The sequence below is a fragment of the Maylandia zebra genome, linkage group LG1, assembly GCF_041146795.1.
Source record: "Maylandia zebra isolate NMK-2024a linkage group LG1, Mzebra_GT3a, whole genome shotgun sequence".
NCBI classification, from domain to species: domain Eukaryota; kingdom Metazoa; phylum Chordata; class Actinopteri; order Cichliformes; family Cichlidae; genus Maylandia; species Maylandia zebra.
Window position 1 is genome coordinate 21,457,454 of NC_135167.1, and position 26,783 is coordinate 21,484,236.

The window sequence follows — 26,783 nt, forward strand, 5'->3', positions numbered from 1 at the left end:
TCACTTCGTATGTCTGTATTCAGTCTTTCTTCCTTCCCCTTTCTCTCTCACACTTGCTCTCATTTTCCCAGCCTATGTGACTACGCAGACAAAAACCTGTTCAACATCTTTCATAAACATATAAAAAATTGATCTGAGGTGAAAACGCACCTTCTCTTCGACGAGGGAGGCTTACGGTAATGCAAAAACCCAAACAATTGTCCATTAAAGACGCTGTGTACATCGGGCGCTGTAATTTTTTGCATTAGTTTTTACAATTACCGAGAATTTGAAACGCACAATTATTGCCATCATACAATGGAAAGTCTTTGAGCTGTGGGGTAAATAAGGGGCTTTCTGTTGGAGTTTGATGTATTTTTCACGACGGCTGTGTATCAGATGCCATTAGGAAGCAGCAGTTGTCAAAAATGAAAGTGGATACTTTTACAGCTAAGAACTCTCTGTATGTGTGACTCAAAAGCAAACTTGTGATTCATTACAGTAATGAAAGGCACATCTGGTATGCTTTGGTGATTTGGAGTACACTATAAAAAGTCAATAACAAATGCATATAGGAGTAGATATGTCTGAATTTGTTCAGAAAGCTCCCTTTGACCTAATTCTGTTGTTTGAGAAAAGATACTGGGATTGTACACCAGAGGAATGCCTAACTGCCACATCCATCCGCCCCTGTTTGCATCCTTTTTTCCCTTTTCACCCCTGCCCCCACCCCAAAGCCCACTCCAGGACACAAGTCTTTATCAAAGCAAAAGGGCTAACCCTGAAGCAAAGCCTGCCTTTAATCTTGGCCTGATTGTTAAGGCCTCCAATCTCCAGCCAGTGTGCGTGATATCTTTCTGCTGCTGCTTCTCCTTTAATTAAAAGAGACATTGACAGAAGGATGTGGATTAGCAGTGCAATAGTGTGTTTACTTAAAATAATCGCAGTGTTTTCTCTAGACTGTGAGAACAAAAGGAAATTGTTGAAAAGCAGCCAAGGTCAAAGGTCATGTTCCAGTATTTGCCTTCTAATTTTTGTAAAAGTGGTATATGTAAGGATCGCTTTAAGAACTATTTCTTTATCCCGCATCCTATTAAATGCAGTTCATCTTTAGTACACTTATTTTTCCAGCAGATTGGTTTTGACAGGTGCTGAGAGTTAAATGGTGTCGTCCACTTTGTGGCATTACTCAAAAAAAAAAAAAGACAAAAAAAAACCATGGAAATGAGCAATGGCAACATGTTTTCAAAAATTTAACATGCTGCATGCCTGAATAACTCCTGTCAAACCATAGTAGATATACCACACCAGATAAATTGGTTCCATGCCCTGAAAGATAAAACAGTAACTGTACATTTTTGCATTACTTATTTTATTTATTTAGTGAACAGAAACTATATGAGGAATTCATAAAAATAAAAAAATATATAGGTAAGTATTTGCACTTTTTGTGAGTTTTGGTTTACAGTTAGAGATGTATTTTTTTAAACCCTTGTATAATATAATAAAATAATAAAACATCTTATATAGTATGACTTTGCAAAATAGGTTTGGACCAAATTTCAGTTGTCTGAAAGCTCTGAAATCAGCTTGCTTCTTTCTTAGGTGTATAAATGTGGGACTCGAGCTCATTGAATGCTAAAGATAAATAAAATACATTTAAATGCATGAAAAATGTTCCTATTGAATTCCTGAAGGACATTTTGACTACCGAGAGTAATGGTATCAAATTGTCCTTTCTTTTTAAAATGCCCCCAACAGTTCTGAGGGAAAAAAATGCTGTTAATTTAATCAAATAAGTGACCTTTTGAAAAAGAAATCAAAGAGGATTCATTAGCTTTAGTAAAGTTTGGCTGACAGCAGCTTTGAAAGGCAGATGCTGCTGCTGTGGCTTTTAATGAGCCAACCCTAATTAGGGAGCAACGCTGGAGCCTAGAGAAGGTGGTTGACTAGGAAAGGAGCCAATGGTAAATAAGCTCTCTTATTTACTTCCTCTGTGTGTAATGACAGCACAAATTTTTAATTAGAATCACAGGAAGGGTAAAGACAAAAATGTAAATCTTTATGTCACGCTGAATACAAACACAGAGCACGACAGGAAACAACAGTACATCACAAGAACAATATCCCAGCGACTGCCTCACCCCAGTAACCCCAACATCCCCGATTAGGGGTGGTTAGTAGGGGAGAGACGGAGAGGCAGAGAGAGAAAGTGGTCAGACAAAGGCATGCAGCTTAAAGACAGAAACCCTGACCTGCAGTTTTTTTAAGCTGTGATACAGAGAGGAAGGAGGGAGAGGGTGGGGGTGGGGTTAAGGCCAGCTCATGTGTCCCTCAAGCTGTTGATGTGTGCTTTCAGTCTGACTTAAGGCTATCCGGGTGAGCATGCTACTCAGCCACACACTACACGAGCACAATCATAACAAACAGGTTGGGTAAATATGTCAGAATCCGTGTTTGACAATGTTCAAATATACAGACACATGCGCACACACAGACATGTGCACGCACACACGGGACAAAGTCTAAAGCTAACATGTGTCAGAGAGTTTAACCCCTGTTAGCCCGCTACCACCCATGCCCGACCTATGATCCTAAATGGCAATAACGGAAATGAAACTAACCTCAGTAAAAAGCTGCTACGAAGAAAGCCCTCCATGTCAGCGTGTGGGGTTCTGGCAGGAGAAATCACAGAGAACCATTTTTACTATGAAATGAGTAATAATTAAACAAAAAAAAAAAAAACAAGAAGTAGAAGAAAAAGAAGGAGGAGGAGGAGGAGGAAGGGAGAAAAGAAGGAAGGAAAGAAAGAAAACACAGAGATCATACATCTTCCTCATATGAGATCTTATGTCTTTAATTAAAGCAGAAATATGACTCAGAACCCATCCTGTCTTTTTATGATCTGACATCATTAATTATACCTCTTTCCATCCAGGGAGTGGATTTGCATACAACATCGCTTTGCACTGAGAGCCTGATGATATGTTTGCATCAAATAAACTCTGCCTACTGATCTCTATACAGACTGTTTCCACTGCTGTGTGCAGATATACGCATGTACATCCAGCAGTGTAACCGCAGATACCAGAGCAGCCCTAGCCTGTTCAGAGTAGCCAGCGGTGGTCCAGCTGCAGCCCATGTGTAGCGAGGGTGCTGTGGCTTCTGGGAGCCCGGCCGCAAGGGTACCCGAGCTGGGATTCGCAGCGCCAATGAGGCAAAAGGATGTGGTCATGATGTCACCGCTTGCAGGGGTCGTTCAGAAGCTTTACCCACAAAAATACTGAAGACACATGTTTAAAATTGACTTACAACAGGTTTCCATTATCCTGTGTTATTGGCCTGTATATAATATGTGCTTTTATTGTGTTAAGATTGGCTGAAAATTGATTAGGACTTCCATGTGCTTCGCTTTAAGTGGGAAAAACAGGCAGAAATGTCAAGGAACAGATTTGTCAGTGGAACTTTTATCCGTGGTTGAAAATTAAACGTCTCTCTGATCTCACAAGCCCAGTAAAGATGTTTCAGCCTCTGAAAATATGGGGAGGATATCTTGCAGAAATATTTTCGGCATTATAATAGGCCGTTTCACTTCAACGCTTTATTTCTCCACTGTCCTTTTATTCATTTTGATATCTTTTAAATTCAAGGGCCGTAAAGACTTCATACCGAAATTCCTGTTGTGAAAATCACTACTTTTTAACACCATTGGAAAGAAAAATACTCTTTTCTGAAGTTATCCTCCTATAGCACTCCCTCATCATCATGAATAACACAAAACTCTACAGCGAATGACATCTCAGCCCTTAAACACCTTAAGTTTTAGTGACATGGGTGTAATTTGGCATTTTCTCCCCTTGCTCTCTTGGCTTATGAGACAAAGCCTCTGAGAGAATGGAAAGAATGAGCTGAGCCCAAGGACACTGTGCCTTTCAGTCTGGCCAGCACTTAGCAAGGCAGTGGATCCACAAGGCCCAGAGGGCTCAGCCGAGACTTTTCTCACAATAAGGTGTCTGGGGAAGCGGGAGTGGCATAGCCAGGGGCGCTGCTGCTCTGCTCTTTTCTGCACTCAGCTGGGCCCAGTGCACATAATACCATCACCACGCCAGAGCACACCAAGCCAGTGACAACGTGAGAAAACAACCGTCAAACAGTGCAGAGCAGATCAAGCGTGTCTCCTCACTTCTCTGAGTGCAAAAAGCACACATAGACTGCAGGCAAGCACACAAAAACTAAAACAATTACCAATTCAAATATGCATTCACTGTGAAGCACAGTGAACACAAACAAAATCTAATACATGTATAAATAGTTTTTTTGTTTTTTTTAAAAAAACCTACACCACAGAAAAGGTTTAGAAATCTGAAACAAGCCAGGATGAGAATTAGATTAAAGAGCACGGTCTTTTTTTTCACTTGTCACTGAGTCTATGTGTTTTACTGACACCTTAATCCTTCCGCTGACTTCTAAAAATAGTTGGGGTGAAAATTGAATAGATAAGGCTGTGCTCAGTTTCTATCTTTGTCGTTGGTTGTATTCCATAACCCTTGCTGTTTTACTCAACATGCTTGTGTTTCCTCAGCTGTGCCTGCTGTCTGCAGTCCCATTGTGGTCAGCAACAACTGAGCTTAGGCTATGGAAGTAAAGGTGCGGTTTGGAGAGAAAAATGAAAAAAACGGAAAAACTAAGGAAAAAGTGACTGAGTTATATTGTCTTTGCTCTTGTCTGAATGCAGAATAAAAAAGTCTTTAAATTAAAGCTAGGCTGCAATTCAAGGGCAGGCTTTTTGGTGAGAAAGAAGCAGGGAGGATAGACATCACTAAGTTGGCCTGGCCCAGTCTGAGCAGTGCGGCAGCCCTTTCGAAGAATGAGCCTCTGCCAAAAGCTGCCTCTGCCTAACCAAGTCTCCCACCATCTGCAACAAATGTGCTCTATTAAAGCAGTACCATATGGACAACAAGCTAGCTATTAACACGGCTTCGGCACATCCCCTTAACCTAGCCCAGATTTCAAACTTCCAGTCAAATTGACTGCTGATTTAATGCACCGCCAGCAGCAATGTGGGTCTTGGCATGAGACAGAACTCTCAGTCTTCAGTCATTAACAGGCTCACATAGTGCGGGGTGCACAGCGAGACACATAAGTTGGCTGCACAGATCCAAAGAGTAACTACATCCCAGGTTATTTGGTATATCCTTTAAATAAACCCCAATGAGAATGGATAGCAAGAGCATGCGCTGATCCAGGAACTCCAACCCTTTTAAGACAAGTAAACCAGAGCTCAAAACACTCTATTGTACTGAGTGGAAAGAAGCTTATAAAGTACATCTACCCACAGTGGCAGTCTAACTGGTTGCTTGTGTCTCAGTTGTTCCACAGTGATGGAGAGTGTATTTGCTCCCTCTGCATGGATCCAAAATGGCAGTGATTAACCCTGCAGGGTGTGGGGAGGGGGAGGCACTTTAATCCCTGTGGGCCAGGCGGCCATGTTGACACCTCTCCCTGCTCTGAGTCACAGAAGGACCCACCCACAGCTCGCAAAGCCACGTTCTCTTCTCTTCGACCATGACGCCACAGCTACGAGCCCTGTGTTCTGTGACCCGGAGACAACACACACCAAATCAATTACAGTTCTGTGGTTTTTAACCCAAATCCAAAGTTCAGCAAATTTTGTTTATTTTTTGGGCTCTTGTCTCCGCAGCTTTGATACCATACATAATTAGAGCAGAGACACATTTCTTCTCTAGGAAGCCTGAACATACACAGTCCTGTGGGCTTAAATAGGCCAAGTCTTCACAGCAGTCAAAACAATTGTAATTGTGCATGTTTTTTTTCCATGTCCTTAAGTGCGATTATTGTTGATTTTGGTGTGTAACTTTGCACCAACAACACCTATAAGTGGGTTGTGCCAAGGCTTTTTGGCCTTAAAGATGAGGTTATTGTTTCAGCATCTCTGTTAGTAGTGTCCCATGAAAACTGAAGTGATGCATTAAACGCTGCATGATGACAATCTAATTAAATAAGCCTTTCATTACTCTCAATGGAGCAGCAAAACATGTGAAAAGGTAGAACAGGTTTCAGAGGATGGAGATCCAAATAGGGGGGAAAAAAGACCAAGCAATCTCAATGTCAACTCAACACCCATACCCAGAGGCAGGCACACAAACACACACAGACAGACACATATATACAACCTATGTTACCTTTACTAATGTTAATGGTATCCCAGTGACTCCCTACATCACCTAAAATACAATGCACATACACATGCTTGCATAGAGGCGTGCACACGCATGCACACGCGCACACACACACACACCTCAGTCAGAGCTGCCAGATGAGTAGTGAATTAATTTGTGTGAGCCACTCCAACATTAGGAAGGTGTGTTGAAAGGTGTCTGCTCATGTTTCAAATTAAACGCGCTGCTGGTCAGCATTAGCACCTCGCCACCCGTCGGCAACTGACACTTAGGGGGCTGGGGGGTGGGTGGGGGGGTGGGTGGATGGTAGGGAGGAGGGGAGCCCATCCGCCGTTCACACTGGAATAATTAGAACATGTCAGGAAGAATTAATTTCCTCATTTTTCAAAAGGATACACAGAAATTACCATGTTATTATATGACAGGGTCCCTGGGAGGATTGGATTAAATTTGATTTCTTGCGCAGCCCACACAACAAATTAAAGTCATAAATAAGATGGAAAGAAGCGGGGCACAGAGCATATGTTTATGGCAATGAGTGAAGCCAAGGGAGCAGAAACAACTATCTTCATTTCATTTTATTTAAATCAGGCCGACACCGTGTGTCTGAATGACAGCACTTGCTAATGGGTCGAGATTAGAGGCTCCTTGATATTAACACAGCGATCCAACAACTCCAACTTAAAATCAATGGAACGTAAAGTGTGTATGATACTGGCTGAGCCTGCTATACACAGTTATAACTAGATAAAAGCTTTGCCACAACAAAAACCTCACAAATACACCTGTTTTATTGAGCTTTGTTGACTTTTTCCTCACATTCTGATTTTCCTTTAAATATAGCCACACATTATGAAGCATACAGGGAAAAATACAGATGACAACATTTCAACTTGTCCAATTCAAGTAAAGGTCTGAGCACCTTAAATTCACCATTAAAAAGAAGGTTAATGGCTCACTGTCCTACAGTGACTGGCATACTGATGGACAGATGACAACAGGCTTTCGTAAGCTGACTCTGGTAACAATGTTCCGCCTCGTATGTGAATCATAAACAGACTGCTTTTCATATTGTACGCTATGCAAGAGAAGATAAAAGAGCCACTGGGGGAGGTGGGAAAAATAACAAATGCTTGCAAAAACATAATAAATGGCAATAAAATTATATCTTAAATTGAGGATGTGATTCATCCTAATTTAACGAGTATTCAGCTAACTCGATTTAATGCTCAGTGCTTACACATATCTCATCTTGGGGCTCAGTTTGGACTTGTTAGCCGACTATTACAACTTAATACCGGCTTGCCTGGGAAGAGTTTTTCAGCTCTTTCAAAATGGGCTGTCATTAGAGCCTAGCACTCCCCTGGGCCCCACAAAGTTTAAATAATTTGCGAATCAATTAACTGGCTACTCTCAACGCAACAGGGATTCCACACTCCAGGGTCGTGGTGCATTATCAGTTGGAGACGATTCATGGCTTTTTGGGAGAAAAGTTCATGGTTGAAATCATTAATTCATTTTACAGGACTTTTAGTTATGCATTACTTTCCACAGCTGGGGTAGCAAGGAGATTAATGGCATGTTCTTTGGTCCTGTTTTCTGACGTGAATAGCTACTAGATGAAACTCTGTCTTACAGTGCGAGGGAACAGACTGTGAGAGGCAGGACGGCGGCCAAATCCATATTAGAATTTTATTCTTCCGAGAGTGAAATAAAGTCTGTCAAACGTTATAAAAATAATAATAATATCAGAGCAGAATAATCAGATCGCCAACAGTTAGTTTAGACCCTTCAAATGAGGTCATCCCCGAGCAATACAGAGTGGGAGTTATTAATTAAATGCAGCGTATAGGAAGATAAATAGAGTTAAGCAGGTTTTACACATTCTTGCCAGGTAATGACATGTGCAGCAATTTGTTTTCCAAATTCACTCTGGGATTGTCTGAAGTAATTGAGGCTGATGGAATTAAAATCTTTGTTAGGCAGTCTTTGTCAAGCAGTCTCTGTTCAGCATATTGACCATAATCATTGCAGGGTCAGTGGACTGAAGAGGCTCATTTGATAAATAATAGATGGAGAGTAACCATTCAAAGGTTGTTCATTTTCATTTTGTGGTGAAGTGCTGTTTATTTAATTTCTGACAAACTGGCTCCCAGCAACCTCCCCTTCAGTCTAGCCATCAATAGTGGGCTCAGCAGCGGTGAGACCACGTGGCTGCGGCTTACTGGATAAATGGTGCATTTTAACAGAGAGCGTGTATGACCTGTACTAGAGATTGTCTAACATACCCCTCAAGTGTTTTTTAAACGACTTTGCACGAGAGTAATCAAACACGTTGTATAAGCAACCAAACTAAATTACTTCAGCTCGTATTTTGAGCTTAATTAAACCTGTAGGTCGAAGGTTTTAAGATCGCATAAAGACCCAGATTAATGTCTCAAAAAGTGCGATGACACTGCTGCTTGCCCACATGGGTGTCTTGTTGCATTTTCCTCTTTAACAAATAGTGACAGGTGCCTAATAGCATTCAATAACCATTAACCATGAGCACTTTACTGAGGAGTCTTTATTTCTTTACTTCAGGCATCAGTTCACTAACTACCAGACCCAAGTACAAGCATTTTCACAAGTACCCTGAGATGCTTGTGTCGTTTTGTGCTTGCAGATTTTGAGCTATGCTGGTGCGTCTAGTGTAAAGATCGAAAACTATAAGTGGTTTCTTGATGATTTCAACAAAGGGACTATTATGGATCTTCCTTTAAAGGCAGAGCAAGATGTAAGTCCTAAAAACATTCAGTTTGAATTAACCCAGCCTTTGAAAAGCTTACCCAGCGTCTGCTGGTTTTACTCTTTTATTTTTTTCATATATAGAAAAATCTGTAAATTAAGCCAGCCAGATTATGCAAAACATAATACTCATAATATATCTATTCTATTTCCCACTAGTATTAAATCTATTTATTATATCGCAACAGTGCCTGCAAGTACTGAGAGCTTCTAATAACGCTGACTGATTAATTAGATGATCTACAGCCATACAAAGCACAACCTGGCTGTCTCGACAATGCTAACAGGCAGCCACAGAGATAGATCCCTGGTAGGCAGGTGCGCGTTCATCTGAGCAGAAGGCACGTGCGTGGTGTGAAATGGTGTGATTAAACAATAGTAAATGGCCATGAACTTTGAATTCATATAGCGACATTTCCAAGCTGTTATTGAAGAGCTTTCCAGTCACATTAATATGACTCCCATGATATCTCCAACTGACATTTGGAGGAAAAGAATAATAAAAACTTAGTTCCTCTCCTTTATTTGTTTAATATCTAAGATACATTTTTATTAGAAAACGTGCACGAGCAGCAGCTGCACAAAGGTTGTTAAAGTAATATGATATTGATGCAGAAAAAGAATTGTAGTGTTTCTGTTATTTTAAGCAAAATGCCACATTTCATAGAAACGGTCTTACTATATTGCTTTGAAAAATTTCACGTAAACCAGTTTTAAATTGATATTTCGGTTTACAAGCAGAGTTATACAGTGCTTGATCTGTGACTCTGACGTGCTTTAAACATAGACCTGATCCTGCTTTGGTATAAATGATAGCGCCCCTTTGGTACTTTGAGGATTAGCGCTTATTTGTTATATATGTATTACAGGATTATCCATCATAATCTCACCCTCTTCTTTAACATCTCAGAGATCGTTAACAAGAATCATTAATGGAGCGTAAGTCAGCGCATTATTGTGTTATAATCGGACAGAAGAAAAGTTACGTTATTTCCAATAATTTTAATTTAATTAGAAGAAACTGCATCCCTGTTAAAGAAAAATAGGCTGTTATACATAGTGGCGCAGCAGTGACTGCAACCAGTATTGTGCAAATGTTGACATTTATGGAAATTAAAACCTCTTCTATATATATATTTGTACAATTTCAGGAACTGTTGTCAAGATTAGAATTAAATTTAGACATAAAATATATAAATATGTTTACAAAATGTATAAACCTGCAATATTACTGTGAATTTGCTTTTAGCTAATGATATTTTAGATTTTATATCTTTGACTAGCAATACCCACGCAAAGGTTTTGTTTGGGTGTGTGTGTGTGTAGCTCATATAGTCTTTAAGATATTTTCATTCATTAGCAGAAAACCAGATTTAACCGTAAACCTGCAAAGCCCACGCACAAAACTGGACTGTAAGACACAACAGCACAAAACAATAGTGGTGAAAAAGCTGTGAAAAAAATAAGAAATTCTGACTAACCACAAAATTAACTGAAGGAATATATGATGCAAGAAAAAAAAAATAAGTGTGGAAAGGTGTGTCAGTAACTTTGGCCCTATATAACTGTCTAATTGTGCATACATTTTGTGCCTATCCAATTGTCCACTTCATTTAATGCAGGTGTTCAGTGTGGGTGAAAGACAGCAGGGGTGTTTGAGACGTGTGCAAGACAGAAACAGCTGAAGGGGCAAATTGATACTTACAAAAACTGAAAGACTCAGCTTCCAGCGATCACTGGTTGGTTGATTTTGAATTCATGTAAATAACCTGCAATATAATAAAGACAAAAAAAAACATAGAAAAAAGCTATTAAGTTGTGTCTTTGTATGCAAAATATTGCATAAGTTAAAGGCAATTTGTAATATAAAATCAGCATGGGTCTTAGATGGCTCTATTTACCTACATTAGAACAAACAGACCGAACAAGAGGAAGAAAATTGGGACCATATTGACTGTTGGCTCAGGGTCAGAGTTTCCACAGCTGAGTTAAAACAGCTTTGTTAGTGTCTGACCTCCACTCTTGACAGCTGTTACTAATAGGAATCAGTCTTAGACAATGTTTAAAATCTGCTTCTCTGCTACCTCATTATTCTGTCTTCAAGTCCGCAGATTCCACTAATCAACAGTTTTCGTGTTCAGCAATTGTTTTATTTAATGTAGCTTTCTTTCATCAAGCATTGGCTGCTAATGATTTATTTAGGGGCCGTGCTCAGCTAGTTTCAGCATCACGCTGAAGTGCTGCAACTTAAGAGCTCTGTTAGAAACTCTAGTGTAGAATAAGTGCACAGATTCAGGGGTCAGAGCCAACTCAAACTTAAATGCACCCACAGTTTAGAAGTAATAATTACAGAGCGAAAACAATTCAGTGATCAGAGCATATACTTTGGGAGATGAAAAAGCTCCAAGATCATTCATGCTCATTTTCTCACATTATCTTGTTTTTAACAATAAGCCAAGATCTCATTACCAGCTTATTTATACAATTAGTCTGCCTCAACACCGCCAATTAAACAAGGCCAAGGGTTTTTTGAGGTCACGCTTAACTGATCTGTCACTAATTTGCTCTACAGCACCTCAGTCTTCTATTGCTGGGGCCAATAAGCCACCATCAACAAGACAGGATAAATATACTGACTACTGCTGCATTGTTGTCAGAGCACAGTACAGTCTGCTGCGTGGGAGGCTGGAGGGCTAGTAGAATGAGACAGATAAAGGCAAGAGTCACAGACAGATCTGAATGTGGTAGCCTTGAGGCTGGATGTGACAATGGGAGAGAGGGGACCCAGGTGACCCCAGCTGAATGGAAAGCTGTAACATACAGCAATGTACTGCTGCCACCATGACGAAAATCAATTTCCCTCAGAGAAAAATCCTTTTCACATTATAACAAGGCCTGTTTTTGATTATTATGATATAAATAATGATGTAAGGTTTCATGTGACAGAAAAATATCCATGAGGAATTCAGTTAAGTGGTGACAAACTCAAGAAACGGTATTCTTGTTATGGCCTTATATGAATTACACCTCTGATTTCGAAGCCTACTTCTGGCTTTTAAATGCTGCTTCACTATTTCACTGCTGTGTACTATGCTCCAGCTGCAAACACCCACTCTTGTCCCCACATATACACAGGAATAAGTTATATTTGAAGCTATTCAGTATAGTACCGTCCCTGCCTGCTGGATAAACCACATATTTCATGGATGGTAATTCAATAAACAGTTCGTCTTTCTTTCCATTTGTCATCTGACTACAGGCTGAATTCCTGTTGCCTCTAAATAAAAGAGGGCTCTACTAATTACACATAGTAGATATTAACAAACCTTTGAATTCATAATTTGATGTTAATTGAGAACAATGGGGTAAATAATACATGGGGAGCTGAGTTCTTTATTCATTGGTTATTTAAGATAATTATTTGTGTGAGAGGGGGAAAAAATTTATAATTGCAAATAATGAGTGAACCCAAATGATATTATAATGAAGCCAGTGTAGCAATCCCTGTGGTGTAATAAGAGTCGTGTCAACTGGCCTATTGTAGAGGCACGTAACAGCTCTTTTCCTGCTGTGAATTACACCTACAGGCAGGAAACATAAAACAGGCACCCTCTATTCCTAATTACAAGATCACAGACTTACTATGTACAATTTTAGTTAAACTCAACGTCAAATTTATTAGTCACACCACGTTTTATGAACTTTCAATACATTTAACTGTTTATTTTAAATAAACAGTTACTTTGAAAGAAAAATGCACAGTAAATTAGACCTTTCTGGACAACAATTTAAGGCTCAAAGCAAAGCACAATGACTGTTTTTTTGCTTCATTGTAATGAAAATACTGGAGGTTTCGCTCATAGGTAGAAAAATCCAAACAGAGTGATGTAGCTAACATTAGAAGGCATGAGCACAGAGAAATCTTTTTTCAAGGAGTGGCCTTTTCTCCATGTTCGGTTTGACAGAGCTACCACACACACACACACACACACACACACACACACAAGAAAATATGCACACACACTTAGGTTACATTAAAAGTTTTTATATGAAAAGAAACAGCCATAATTTATGGTATATTTTTCCAGCACTGACCTTTGCCAGCAACACACAAACACATATTTCAGAGTCCAAACAACTGATGTGAAGCAAAAGGACAGTACCTGATCCTACACTTTCTGTAAGTCAGGAGTATGCATTTGCTCTGATCACAACGCGTTCAAGTTCCAAGGTTAACCAATTAACACCGAAATCTGCCACTAGAAACTACCTCTTTGTACTGCGTTACACATCGCGTGTACCGCACGACTGCTAAAATTGGGATTTGAGGTCAAGCCTCTTATGTGCTGTGGAGGAACGCAGTTTTACTACCACAAGTCAGAAAGATTCACTTTTAAATCAACTGAACCTTTAAATTCGAGACATGTGTTTACTTATGGCGAGGGTTAAGCTTAATTTAATTTCCCCTATCCATAACAGAGAGCTGTGTTTTTTCAAACTGTCATGTGACAGTGGCTCAGCACCAATAGAAAACACCACCACAACTATATACAGCAGAGGATACCAAAGAGGTTTTGTGTTTCATGTGCCTCTGTTAACTGTATATTGCAGTAATGCTATGTATGCACATGTTATATGTGCACATATGTGCATTTCGCCTTCCTGTAGCCGTGTGTGGATATGCATGAGCAAGCCAAAACTTCTACTTCAACTTCTGTGTGGAATTCATCCAGATCTACAACATGTTAAAAAAAAAAAAAATCCTCCCAATCCTCCGTTCCAAATCCTTACTCTCCTCTGCGTCCAAACACACTAAAGTAGGAATTCTGCAGAGTTAGTTATTTTGACAATAGAGGTAATCTATGCCATCAGCAGGCTGTTCCCTACCTGGATGCACTGTGGTTATCTCTGCAAATGCAGCAGCCGCACAGTCAGTCAGACTGGGGACTGCATGGGGGAGTTTGGGATGCATTGGGGTGAGGCTATAACAGCAGCTATCCCAAGGGAAAATGGGGAAATGGGAGGAAGGGGAGGGTTGAGTGTTGAAGGCAAAGGTGTGAAGCAAAGAAGAACATCATTGCTCAGAAAAGGCTGAAATACTAATTGAACACAATTGAGCACGATTGTCTATTAAATATCCACTTGCATGAAGTCCATTCTGTACGTACTGTAGCATCTGCAAAATATGAAACAGCAGTGCGTAATCTCCACAGACGAGAGGACATTACTCGTCAGGAAACACCTAAAGCACAGTTCATTCACTTCCTGCAGCTGTGATACGCTTCATACAGAAAAAATAAAAAGCCTGCCGCTGTGATGTCAGAAAGACAAAGAGTATTTCCGCAAGCGATCTATCATGTCATTGAGTAATTTGGTGTTGAAAACATGGCCGGGTCACATGCCAACAGCTGTTTCATGCTCCAGCACACCACACAACTGTCACAACTGTACAAATCTCTCTTTTCTCTCTTTATCATTACCCTCTGTCTCTCTCAGACTTGCCCTTTTCGACGTCGGGTCGATGCCGTTTCTGATGCTGAACTTACAGCAGACTAGACACTCACAAAATGTCTAGCACCAGCGCACCAGTGCGTCAAGAATGACAACCAGAGTGTCACTCCAGTTAAAACATCTTTGTTGAGTGTGAAACAGTGACCAGTATTTTGACAGAGCTGAAATGCAGTAATGTCAGATAAAACTAGGGGAGGAAAAAAAAAATCGCTCTCAAGCAACAGCTATTCTACCCAGAGGTTGTTAAAAGTAATGCTCTGATACGGATACAGTGCTGTGGCTGAACAAGGCTTTCATGTGCTGCTTGGCAAATACATTATCTGTCATTTCCTCGGCGTCAAATAACAAGAATAAAAGTCTATTTACTGAGCAACTGGGTTGAGGCAGGGTGAAGGGAGAGAAACGACCAGCAAGTAAAATGTTTTCGTCCGTGGTGGACGGCATTCAGTCCCCAGTGCTCCAAACATGCGGGCGTGCAACCTATCAATTCTCTTTGATTTTCTTTCACATATTCTTTACTCCAAAGACTGTAAAGACAGAACAACACAGAATAGCCTTGTCTTTTTGCACACTGATTAGGCCTCTTTTCTTAACTTCTGAAATACCCATTTTTTTCCTTTCCACCCCCCCTTTGTTCTCTGTCTTTCATATTCAGTGTGGAGTTTTTGTTTTCGTGTATGTTGGGGGGCAGGGGCATGAAAACAAGTCTCTCTCTCTCTTTCTCTCCCAGGTAATGTGTTTATTTTCCTAGGTCCCATCTTCTAGTTTACTGCGTGGTGGTGTTTCTCCCCTCTTATCGCCTGGGCCTCGCGGGGCACTTTAGCCCCTCAAATCCTGTTCACCACATACTGGTTTTAGAATCTGTGAAATGAGTGCTAGAGAAGCGTGGCCACAATGTCTGCCTGTGTTGCTACTGGACTCAAATGGGCTTGGTGCTTTTTTTTTGTCCAGGGAGATGCATAAATGGAAGTTTTTAACACCTCAAAGGAGGCTGGGCCTTTGTGGAGCCACACTAGAGAAGCCTGCCAGTCTCCCGAGGAGGCAGACACACTGAGTGCTGCAGGACAAAGAGCTAGAGGAGCAGAATCAGCAGGGGCATCACTCTGCTTTGGGCACCAGACACACACACACACACCCCCACATATATGGTTGCACTTACATACAGTACATAGCACACATGTGAACACTTCCACTCACACAAATATAACAAAGGGTGGAATGATTTGTATCTGAACTGCCTGTAAAGAAAAATAAAAACGATCCAAAGAAAATAGATATTTTAACAATTACTGTATATTTAAAATCTGAGAAATTAACCAGCAAATTCTTCTCACACCTGCAGTGCAACCTAGTTCCAGATAGAAAAGCAAACAGCCGCTGGCAGTAACAATATTATGAAAAGATATGAATATAAATACTGTATTTCCACTAGTTAAAATCCGCATACAGTGCTAACTGTAAATAGATTCATATGATTGTACAAACAGACACAATAAAAATATACAACCATCACACCATTTCCTACTTATTGATTTCAGCTCCACTGTTTGAAAATAACTTCCTCATTTCCATCCCAATTTTCCTTATTGAAATTCTTTTTTTATTCCCCGAGTACAGCCAAACAGCTGGCATTTACAATCAGTCTTTATGCTGTTTAGATGCCTACAATAAGCATTTAGATGCAAATATCTCTGCCTTGTACAAAGGACTTGCAACTTCTGTCAGAAGCAACATAATCAACCTGCAATTGTCTCCTGGCTCCAAGTGGTTTCCAGTGACAAGGCCTAAGCCGTATGCATCTGTATTCAAATGATTCCCTATTTCAGGCACAGTTTAGTGTGGATATTTTCCAGCAGTACTGCACTGAAAATCAATCACATGGTGAATTAAACCAGAAAGGAAACAACTGATCCATAAATGATCAGGTTACAACAAGGCATTGGTGTCCACAAATTATTCAGTGTTCTCCTTGTTCGAGGAGAAGCAGGGATGCACTATTTGATTGTGGGTTTTTTCCACTGATGACTTGTGTTATTGTCGCACATTTTCGATTGGCAAAAGGAGGCTTAAGTTGACAAATGACTGCTTTAGTAGTAAGACCGGAACAATATAGACTACTTTAACTAAGGGCATGCGGGACACCTTTTCAGCATGATGCAGGTAAAAAAGAAACATTGGGAAGGAATAAACTCTGTTTATTAATTATTAATACAAAGCAACATTTTACATCATAGAGACCTTCCAAAAGCTTATTTAGTCTTTACACTTTGGTTACTGAACCAACTGAATGATAGAAATAAAGCTAAGGAGACGCACAGCACTTAATTTAATGTAGAAAAAAATACCTAAAACCTGAATAAGATTTAAAGGTCATGTAAATAAATAACTAAGCCTAAGTGTACACGACCGTGCAGTAAATCTGATCAGGGCACGCGCTTTGCATTGACTTCATTGCCTCCATACGGTCATTTCAACAATTAACATTATAACCTCTGTTTTTATTTACAGTTTTACGGTCATGTTGTTTTTCCTTTCTTTGTTTTTAAAACCCACCATTAATAACAGCATTTGCAAATGCAAATCCATTTAGGAGGAGGAAAAATGATCAGTTTGAGAATATTTCTGCCTTCTTAATCTTCTAAAGAGGGAAATGATTTAAAAGGAGGACACAAATCTCCAGTGACATGGCAGGAGCTGTAGGGCAACCACCCAGCCCACCACCACCCCTTTTTTCATTCTCCCTTTCTCATCTCACTCATGTCTACCTCTTGCCCCCATCCCCATTTCTTTCTCCTCCTTATTTACCTCTCCCCCCCCTTGTGGCATGAAGGGGTGGAAGGGCCAGGAGTCAGTGACAGGGGACTGAGAGCAGGGCTCCACTTGGCTTGTCCCCTCAGAGGAAACAAATGTAGTGTTTGAGCCACTGATCACTCGTATAATTGAGTTTAACACTCCTTTTCTGGATTAAAAAAGGGCCTTTGAAATGAAAGGTCAAATTACCTCTACAGTCAGGCAATAAATAAGTCAAACAAGGTAAGCGGTTCCTGCCAGCATATGTCAGTGGCAAATTTAATTAGTGAAAAAACAGGAAGCTCTTCCATTCTACACTGAATTATAAAAAGGCAGCGTCAGTTCCAGTTGTGCGGCAGCAAAATAGAAATATACATTATCGGCGATCAATGAATCTTATCGCTTTAAAAAAAAATTGCACGCAAAATCCATTTAGTTCACACTATCTGTGCAATTGCATGAACACATGAACACCTTATGATTATACGATTACACGATTATGCGCATAACCAAATTACACGTGGAAAATAATTGAGTCTGGATAAGATCCTTAGTTAGATTTGTTCTTCGCACTTGCATGATTTTTTTTCCCTATTATGTAAAACATCCTATAGGTCCTTTGTTCATTGATTGCAGCACAAAGAAAGGAAATGGGCATAACGTAAGGCTGCAGTCTGGACTAAAAGCAAGCAAGGCACAGAACAAGAGAGAGAGAGAAAGAGAGAGAGACACCACTCCTCTACACCCAACCAGCTACAATGTGGCCTTTGTGACATAATGCCCTCTGCACAGCAGATTGTGGAAAATAATCCAGAATTTACTGCTTTACATATCCAGCAATAACAACTGACATCACAACCTGTACCATATATTCCATGCTTCTGGACACTTTTCACATTTACTGCAGAATGAGGGGGGTAAGAAAAACATTGTCAGGCAGTTATTCCCATCATGTCCTGGGAGCCCATTACAGCATGGCACAAGCAGTGGTAAAACTGAGAAAGTCAGCAAGCTGAGGCTACATGCAGGCAGAGGGCTGGGGAGCACTTAGGCTCATAGTACAAACCTACTACACACTGTTAACTGCTGGAGAAAGATGTAGTTCAAACAAACACTTGGCACCTGCAGATTATGTGTGTTTAAATTCTGGTAGCCATTAGGACTTAGTTTTTCTGTTCGAGTTGTTAGCTTCTGTGTGCTGCCCTCAACGTCAGGCCAGGCACTTTTCAAAGCTCCTAAAAAAGGACAATGAGCAGGAGATAGAGCATCTTTTAATTATCTCTCTCGACTTTGCCCAGTCCTGATTGTTGAAAGCGCGACAGGTGGGTCGCATAAAAAAAATAAGTTTCTACTAACACATGCTTCTCATTACTTTGCTTCTCAAGAAAAACTGACATTTCTCCAACCAAAAGAGAGAGGGTCCTCCATGGCCACCGCTCACCGCAAACTACTTTTCAAGTGTACCTTACATTATATATGAGTATACATTTTGAAGCTTGCACACTTTAAACATTCCAGAGAAGGGGGAGGGAGGGGAATGTAAACATATTAAATTGCATGTCCAAACGTGGAATATGTGCTGCAAGCTAAGTATGATCTATTTAATAAAAGAAAAACACTTTTCGGGATTCTTTTTCATTTAAACGCAACTAGATTTCAATGAGCTGAGCACACTTGCAGACTGGTTTTCACAAACCTTTAGAAATTTGAGTTTTAAATGTGGACTGAATAAAACATAATAACATAAATAAATGTGCTAAAATACGTGACTTCCATCCATCTTTAAAAAAAAAAAAAAGAGCCACAGCTCTAAAATTTCAATATTCGAACTGCAAAAATAATATTTCCAAGGAACAGCCACAAAAAGAGTGTGTGTAAGTGTGTGTAAAGGCACACGTGCTCGTCTGCGTGTCAGTATATACATGTGTGTGCATGCCTGCTCTCCACAACAGCCCTGCAAACGTGGTTTTGGGCAGAGTAAATGGTAAAATGTTGAAATTGGAAAAAATATTAGCCTTCTTTCTCTTGAATAGTAGAGAGATAAGCACCCTTTAGCAATGAAGCCAGTGGAGTTTAAGCTTATTATGAATACCTCTCGGAGCGCAGAAGCATGTACTGTAGAAATCAAAGGGAGTAATAGGCAGGTAAGCCAGTGTCATTTTAAGGAGGAAGTCAGTTGTGAAATTGTAAAATCGCAAGGCCCTGCTGACAATCTCCTGCCCTCAGAACACTCCCATAAATGATTTCTAATGGCAGTGGCTATCACATATTTGAAAAAGTTAGAAGTTTGTGAGGCGAAAAGAAAGAAAATCCAATGCTAATCTCTCCATTGATGGAGACTAATAATAATAAGACCATTTACAGTGGGGCAAAAAAGTATTTAGTCAGCCACCGATTGTGCAAGTTCCCCCACCTAAAATGATGACAGAGGTCAGTAATTTGCACCAGAGGTACACTTCAACTGTGAGAGACAGAATGTGAAAAAAAAATCCATGAATCCACATGGTAGGATTTGTAAAGAATTTATTCGTAAATCAGGGTGGAAAATAAGTATTTGGTCAATAATAAAAATACAACTCAATACTTTGTAACATAACCTTTGTTGGCAATAACAGAGGTCAAACGTTTACTATAGGTCTTTACCAGGTTTGCACACACAGTAGCTGGTATTTTGGCCCATTCCTCCATGCAGATCTTCTCGAGAGCAGTGATGTTTTGGGGCTGTCGCCGAGCAACACGGACTTTCAACTCCCGCCACAGATTTTCTATGGGGTTGAGGTCTGGAGACTGGCTAGGCCACTCCAGGACTTTCAAATGCTTCTTACGGAGCCACTCCTTTGTTGCCCGGGCGGTGTGTTTTGGATCATTGTCATGTTGGAAGACCCAGCCTCGTTTCATCTTCAAAGTTCTCACTGATGGAAGGAGGTTTTGGCTCAAAATCTCACGATACATGGCCCCATTCATTCTGTCCTTAACACGGATCAGTCGTCCTGTCCCCTTGGCAGAAAAACAGCCCCATAGCATGATGTTTCCACCCCCATGCTTCACAGTAGGTATGGTGTTCTTGGGATGCAACTCAGTATTCTTCTTCCTCCAAACACGACGAGTTGAGTTTATACCAAAAAGTTCTACTTTGGTTTCATCTGACCACATGACATTCTCCCAATCCTCTGCTGTATCATCCATGTGCTCTCTGGCAAACTTCAGACGGGCCTGGACATGCACTGGCTTCAGCAGCGGAACACGTCTGGCACTGCGGGATTTGATTCCCTGCCGTTGTAGTGTGTTACTGATGGTGACCTTTGTTACTTTGGTCCCAGCTCTCTGCAGGTCATTCACCAGGTCCCCCCGTGTGGTTCTGGGATCTTTGCTCACCGTTCTCATGATCATTTTGACCCCACGGGATGAGATCTTGCGTGGAGCCCCAGATCGAGGGAGATTATCAGTGGTCTTGTATGTCTTCCATTTTCTGATGATTGCTCCCACAGTTGATTTTTTTCACACCAAGCTGCTTGCCTATTGTAGATTCACTCTTCCCAGTCTGGTGCAGGTCTACAATACTTTTCCTGGTGTCCTTCGAAAGCTCTTTGGTCTTGGCCATGGCGGAGTTTGGAGTCTGACTGTTTGAGGCTGTGGACAGGTGTCTTTTATACAGATGATGAGTTCAAACAGGTGCCATTCATACAGGTAACAAGTGGGGGACAGAAAAGCTTCTTACAGAAGACGTTACAGGTCTGTGAGAGCCAGAGATTTTCCTTGTTTGAGGTGACCAAATACTTATTTTCCACCCTGATTTACGAATAAATTCTTTACAAATCCTACCATGTGGATTCATGGATTTTTTTTTCACATTCTGTCTCTCACAGTTGAAGTGTACCTCTGGTGCAAATTACTGACCTCTGTCATCATTTTAAGTGGGGGAACTTGCACAATCGGTGGCTGACTAAATACTTTTTTGCCCCACTGTATCTCTTTGATTAAACAGCGCATACTCTGAAGCTCGCAAGAATGTGTGATTCTTTGCGAGTGCTCTAAGCTTCCCAAAGTAGACCCCGCTTTGCAGAACATTCCTTATGGTTTCAAGTTCAATTGGCTGTGAACGTCCACTCATACATGCTGCACCAAAATCATAAAAAAGCCCTTGTTCGTGTTTTGTTTTGAACAATGTTTGTGAGACGAGAGCTACTCGGTGTGCACATTTCGGTTTGTTTTTTTCTTTTTAAAAAAGGAGAAGATCAGCTGTTTTTGGTATCGTATTCATTGGTGCATTTTTACCTAATAGCTTAAGTTGTAAAGCTCCTCTGCTGAGATCTGTTGTAAAGATGATACCATAACATGACTGCTCTGAGGCACCATGAACTCTTTCGTGCTTAGATATTCTACAAAGGCTCTCACACAGACACACACACACATAAAACACCCACAGGCTAATACATACTATGTTTTTTCTCCTCTGAATATTCATCCATGTTTCCACATCATCTGCAGGTCTCCTAATCACAGTCACTTCCCCTTTAATCACAGAGCTCTAATTAGGTCCTAATAAACCATTTTGCCATCCTCTTGGAGCGCCTCTGTGTCACTCACACATCAAACCATGAAATACTATATTAAGGGGCTGTCAAGCTCAAAGGAAAGCTCCTCCAGCAGCAGTGATACAGATACTGCAGGCACACCCTCCTACACTAATTGAAATTATCGAAAGCTCTGCTTACATGTGACACTTGGCCATGTCTGAAACCATAGGCTGAAGTACAGCCGGCAAAAGCATGACGGTTGTGCCAGCGCTGAGGCTCTACTGGTTTCTCTGATGTCGGATAATTGTTTAAACCTGAGTGGATATGGCACAGGGCCTCATGCTGCTTGTTCTGCCAAAAGAGTAAACAAAAAATGTTCTCACTAGCACTTTGCTCCTCTGTTTCTTCTATTCTGACTCAGTCCAGAATGGGCTTCAAGGAAAGCCTCATGATTCCATGTTCATCTTGGAGAACCAGTGTTGGGGATGATGATCACTGACCACAAGTTGATAATGATGACTGTTTAATTAGAAGCCTTTCTTTGGCCTGGCCACAACCCAAACTCCTCCACCCTGCAGATGGTAACCAATAAATTTAGCTTTGCTGAAGATGAGGAGGGACATTGTACCTCCTTAATCTACCCCACCCCTAACCAAGAACACAAAGCCTTTCTCCTTACTAACACAAAAAAACCGTAGCTATGCTGAACAAGGAAACCTCTGAAGTCTAACAGTCTGTGTACACATACACCTAAGTCAAGCGGTGGTGTTTTCACAGGCTGTCAAGTTTCATTTTTATATATTCTTCTTAATTCGCCTTTTTAGGAGCGTTTTCTTTTCCTGGTTTGTTTGTGCAATATCCTTTTTTCGTAACTGAAGCATAATTGCATTTTCACGGTAATGTTTAGGAAATACAAACAAGCACTTGGTTACAGATACGCAAAAAGCTGCTTGCTGCAAATGCATTAGGGCTATGTTTGGAAAGCTGAAGCCTCTTTAGCGGTTCGCAAAAATACTGCGACCATCTCAGCGTGAAACGTCAACTTGAATATCACTGGGTCCAAACTCCAGCTACCACAGAAGACTTTAGTTGCCTGACCATCCACCCTGACCTCCTCCGTATGAGCTGACGTACAGGAACATAATCCTCCAAACAACATTTGACAGCGAGGGTAAATTGCAGCTGGAAATTAGTCACATATTGTGGTGTGTAGAAGGTGAACTTGAATATTGTGCAATAATGGAGCAAAAAGCAGAATTTTTTTTTAAGTTGTATATTTTACACACCATCCTGTCTTGTGGAAAAAAAGATTAAGTGTTGACATTCTTTCCTGTCCAATCCCTGTACGTCCCTACCCACCACCTGCCAATCATCTTGCTTCACACGGGCCTCCTCCCAGAGATTTCTACAATCATATGCCTGGCAGAAACACCACTCTGTGTTTTGTATGTGTGCGTATATTGTATGTGGGCGGGTGGCGTGTGCCAGAGTGGCTATCCCATAAGATTTTCAAAGACGCTCATGGGAAACTTTCTGCACGGGCCAAACCCCAGTCTTTCTCTGTCATTTCAGCAGATTTCTCTTTTTTTAGTACCATTCATGAAACAGGAGATTGTCACAGATGGTACTCTCTCTGATTTTATTCTTCAAGCTCCGAGTTGCCTTTTTTTTGGCCTTCATTGCTAGAGCTGCACTTTGCTTATAAATGTACAGCTGAGCCAATCAGAGGTTTCTTGTGCAATTTAAGAGTGGGTAAAATGTTTCCACTGCCTCCAACAGTTGTTTCTAAAGTATGAATGTTAACTCATGGATCTTCAAAAGAACAAGCAGATGGTTGTTAATTCAAATTTGGTTTAAGCTGAAAGTTCATATTTTCCAGCATTAGTGTTTCTGTTATGGTTCTATAGTAGCACAAGTCGTCAGAGTGATGGATAAAAATATTTCCAGCTGCTTCTCTGATGCTACAAAGACATATACTCGCAGACTCAAATTAAGGACACTAAATGTTATCAATCACCTCGAAAATGTAACATTTTCCCTGTGAAAAATTCACCAACTGTGGGTCAGGACAAAAATCCATTTCTTGGACTGAAGAAGACCAAGTTTAATCTCAACGTCAGAGGGGTCTGGGGCGACGTGAATACCAACATCATTATTTGTGCAGAGTTTTAGTCTCAGAAAATCTACTTTTAGCTCATCTTTTTACCAACAGTGCCTAAACACCCCCCCCGCCCCACTTCACTAACAGAGTGAGTGGGAGAGAGGGGATAACAAAGACAGACATCCAGAGCGGGAGAAAGACAGAGACCAAGAGAAGATTGTGGTCGAGTCTGCTGAAGCCATTTTCTCATAATGCACATTAAGAGCACAGATTTGTAACACATCCAAGTAACTGTATAAAGAAATTGTTCAGAAAGGCAACAAAAGACCAGGGCAAGAAGAGATGCTATGGTTAAACTCATCAGAACTTTAGCCACAAGACCCTTTCCATTTATTCCCCCACCGTCCCTCTTTGTCACTTTGATTTATTTTTGGCTTTGTACATTAGCGTTTTCCTCGGGAGAAGCTGTTGGGAAAATGACTTCTGGCCCAGTACATCCTTTTCTTTTCCATAACTTCCTCGCCTGTTTTAGATGTCACCGTAGCTGCTCCATGATGCAAGTGCTTGATCAGGGTTTGTTTCCACCCAAGAGGGACAACACACAATATGTGGAGAGCTTAAAAATTTAGCAGCAGCAAAGAGTTTTTATATAGCAAATAGTTTTTATGAAAGGCTTGCCTTTTAAAAAATAATGAACTCTACAGGTGGCATTTATAACACATTAAAGGCTCTTTGTTATAGCATTTACTGTGCGCACACCATTATAAATCGCGCATATCAGCTAGCGTTCTGCTTTGTGAGTCCAAGTTGGAGATTACGACAAAATTGATCATTATTTTCACTTAGCTTCAGTGCACAGTAAAAAAAAAAAAACAATATAGATGTGCATATGTGCATTAATGCTATGTACAAGCGAGCAGGCAAATGTGCACACAGAAACAATCGTGTGCTCAAAAAAAATAGCTCCCGGTATCGTTAATGCTCCACCATAGAATAATGAAGCCAAATTGGCTGGCTTAGATGCAACTGTGAGGCATATTTTACATCTCATGTCAGATCAAGCTGGCAGATGCCAAGCCGAGCTATTAAACTCCACCAATTGGATAATGCCTAATTGTTCGGCTTTAAAGGACCGTGGAGACCTGCTTAACTTGAATACAAAAATAACTACTGCCTTCTGAGAATATAGAGTGCATAAAACATTGTAAAAAACATTAATACTTGATTAAATTGTATAAATGATTTCGGTCCTAAATGCTGAATTGCTTGATGCATTCTTACAGCGTGGGTATTCATGACAAATGAGAAATTCAAATACGTGCAATATGCCATATTTGCACAGCTTCTCCCTTATTAGATAGCGAGGTTTTTATGGCATTCCCTCACATTATATTTACACGAAAACCCCCGGTGTCACAGCTGCCCGTGCTGGCTCAAGTTATTTTCATGGAGTGTTTTAATGCTTCCTCCAAGGCAGCAGCTTGCCCATGGGATGGCCTGATCCGCACACAATGGGAGGAATCACAAGGAAAAGGCTTGTTGTGATGCTTTTGTGTGTAAGCAGCGCAAAGGCCCACATTACACTAATCTCTTTTCCCTTGTTCACTTACAAGACACAATCTCAGGTCTTCAGAGCTTCTACAATTCTAATAGGGCAGAAATCACTTGGGGCAAAAGATCACAGCTTCTTCTTCTTCTTCTTTTTTTCATTAGTCCCAGTATGCTGGAGCAAGGTCACTAATATACACGCACACACATATGCAGACCATATATCTGTCTATCTGTTAAAAGCACATGCGCTGACAAATAAGCACTTTTTCCTCTGCAGCTGAAATTAAAGTGTAGCACGACCGCAGTCAGTGAAAGCTGCTGGTGAGTCAAAATAATAATTAATGCACGACTCTTTCAGACTGTAGCTAACAAAATGGTTGCCACAAAAACAGGGAGAAAGAAACTTTTTTTTTAATACCCGAACTGTAGCACAAAAAAAAAAAAAAAAAAAAAAAAAGACACGAGGGCGACACAAATGTTTGTTTAAAATTCAGTTTCAACCACCTGCACTCTTTTTGCACAACCTGACAGTTCTCAGTCTTGGTCTGTATGCTGTTTGTGCAAGTGTACTAATGCCTGTGCCCCTATTCCCGTGTGTGTGTGTGTGTGTGTGTGTGTGTGTGTGTGTGTGTGTGTGTGTGTGTGTGTGTGTGTGTGTGTGTGTGTGTGTGTGTGTGTGTGTGTGTGTGTGTGCGCGCAGGGACTCCAAAATCCACCACATTTTAATTACTGCCCGGCTGCACTGTGTTCCTCTTTGATATGGAAATAGAGGCAACCATCTTCACACAGCCACTGTACAAATCTTCATGTGATTCATAAAAAACAATGAGCCGGGCTAATTCCTCCACCTGATTACAGTCCCAGACCTGTGTCAGAGAAATGCGGCCACCAACGCCTTTCCAATTAATTCTACATATTAATGGGTGATTTAAAAAAAAAAATCAACAAAGGCTACTTACCATAGCCTAGACTGTTGCATTTTGAAGTCAAACTTAATTATGCACAACTATGCTATGGACTGAAAGAAAATGTCCAATTATTTTGAGAAAAACATATTCGGTGGGAGAGTGAATGATGCAGATCAAAATGGGCCACTTACATTACTTGTGCAATTATACAGTTCCTGTGATGATACACATATTTAGGTTTTATTTTTATTTTTTTTAATCTGTAATCTTGTAATGTCAGCAATACCGTTCACTTAGAGCAGCCAGGGGGACACTGAGATCTAACAGAGCAGAGGGAAAAACCGCTGCTGCCTTTGTTGAGGTTCAGTAAGTGTTGGCGCACATATGTGTTAGTAGTAAAAAATAAACAAGAAATAGCACACAATAAAGTTGAATCTTT

General features: G+C 40.6%; 1 protein-coding gene across 9 annotated transcripts in view; it reads right to left on the reverse strand.

Annotated features, from left to right (window-relative positions):
• The window catches only part of sox6 (SRY-box transcription factor 6), a 131,870-nt gene that overhangs the window by 98,595 nt on the left and 6,492 nt on the right, over positions 1-26,783 (reverse strand). For 5 of the 9 annotated variants that reach the window (XM_012917024.4, XM_023154692.3, XM_004543194.5 and 2 more), the window contains exons 2-3: positions 10,672-10,735; positions 2,604-2,654 (exon numbers count right to left, since the gene is read on the reverse strand). The exons of 1 other annotated variant lie outside the window; for it this stretch is intronic. In XM_012917024.4, coding sequence (XP_012772478.3) covers positions 2,604-2,638 — 35 coding nt within the window. In that variant the 5' untranslated portion in view covers positions 2,639-2,654; positions 10,672-10,735. The remainder of the gene's footprint in view (positions 1-2,603; positions 2,655-10,671; positions 10,736-26,783) is intronic. 3 more of the 9 variants (XM_076883173.1, XM_012917027.4, XM_012917026.4) reach the window with 2 other exon arrangements.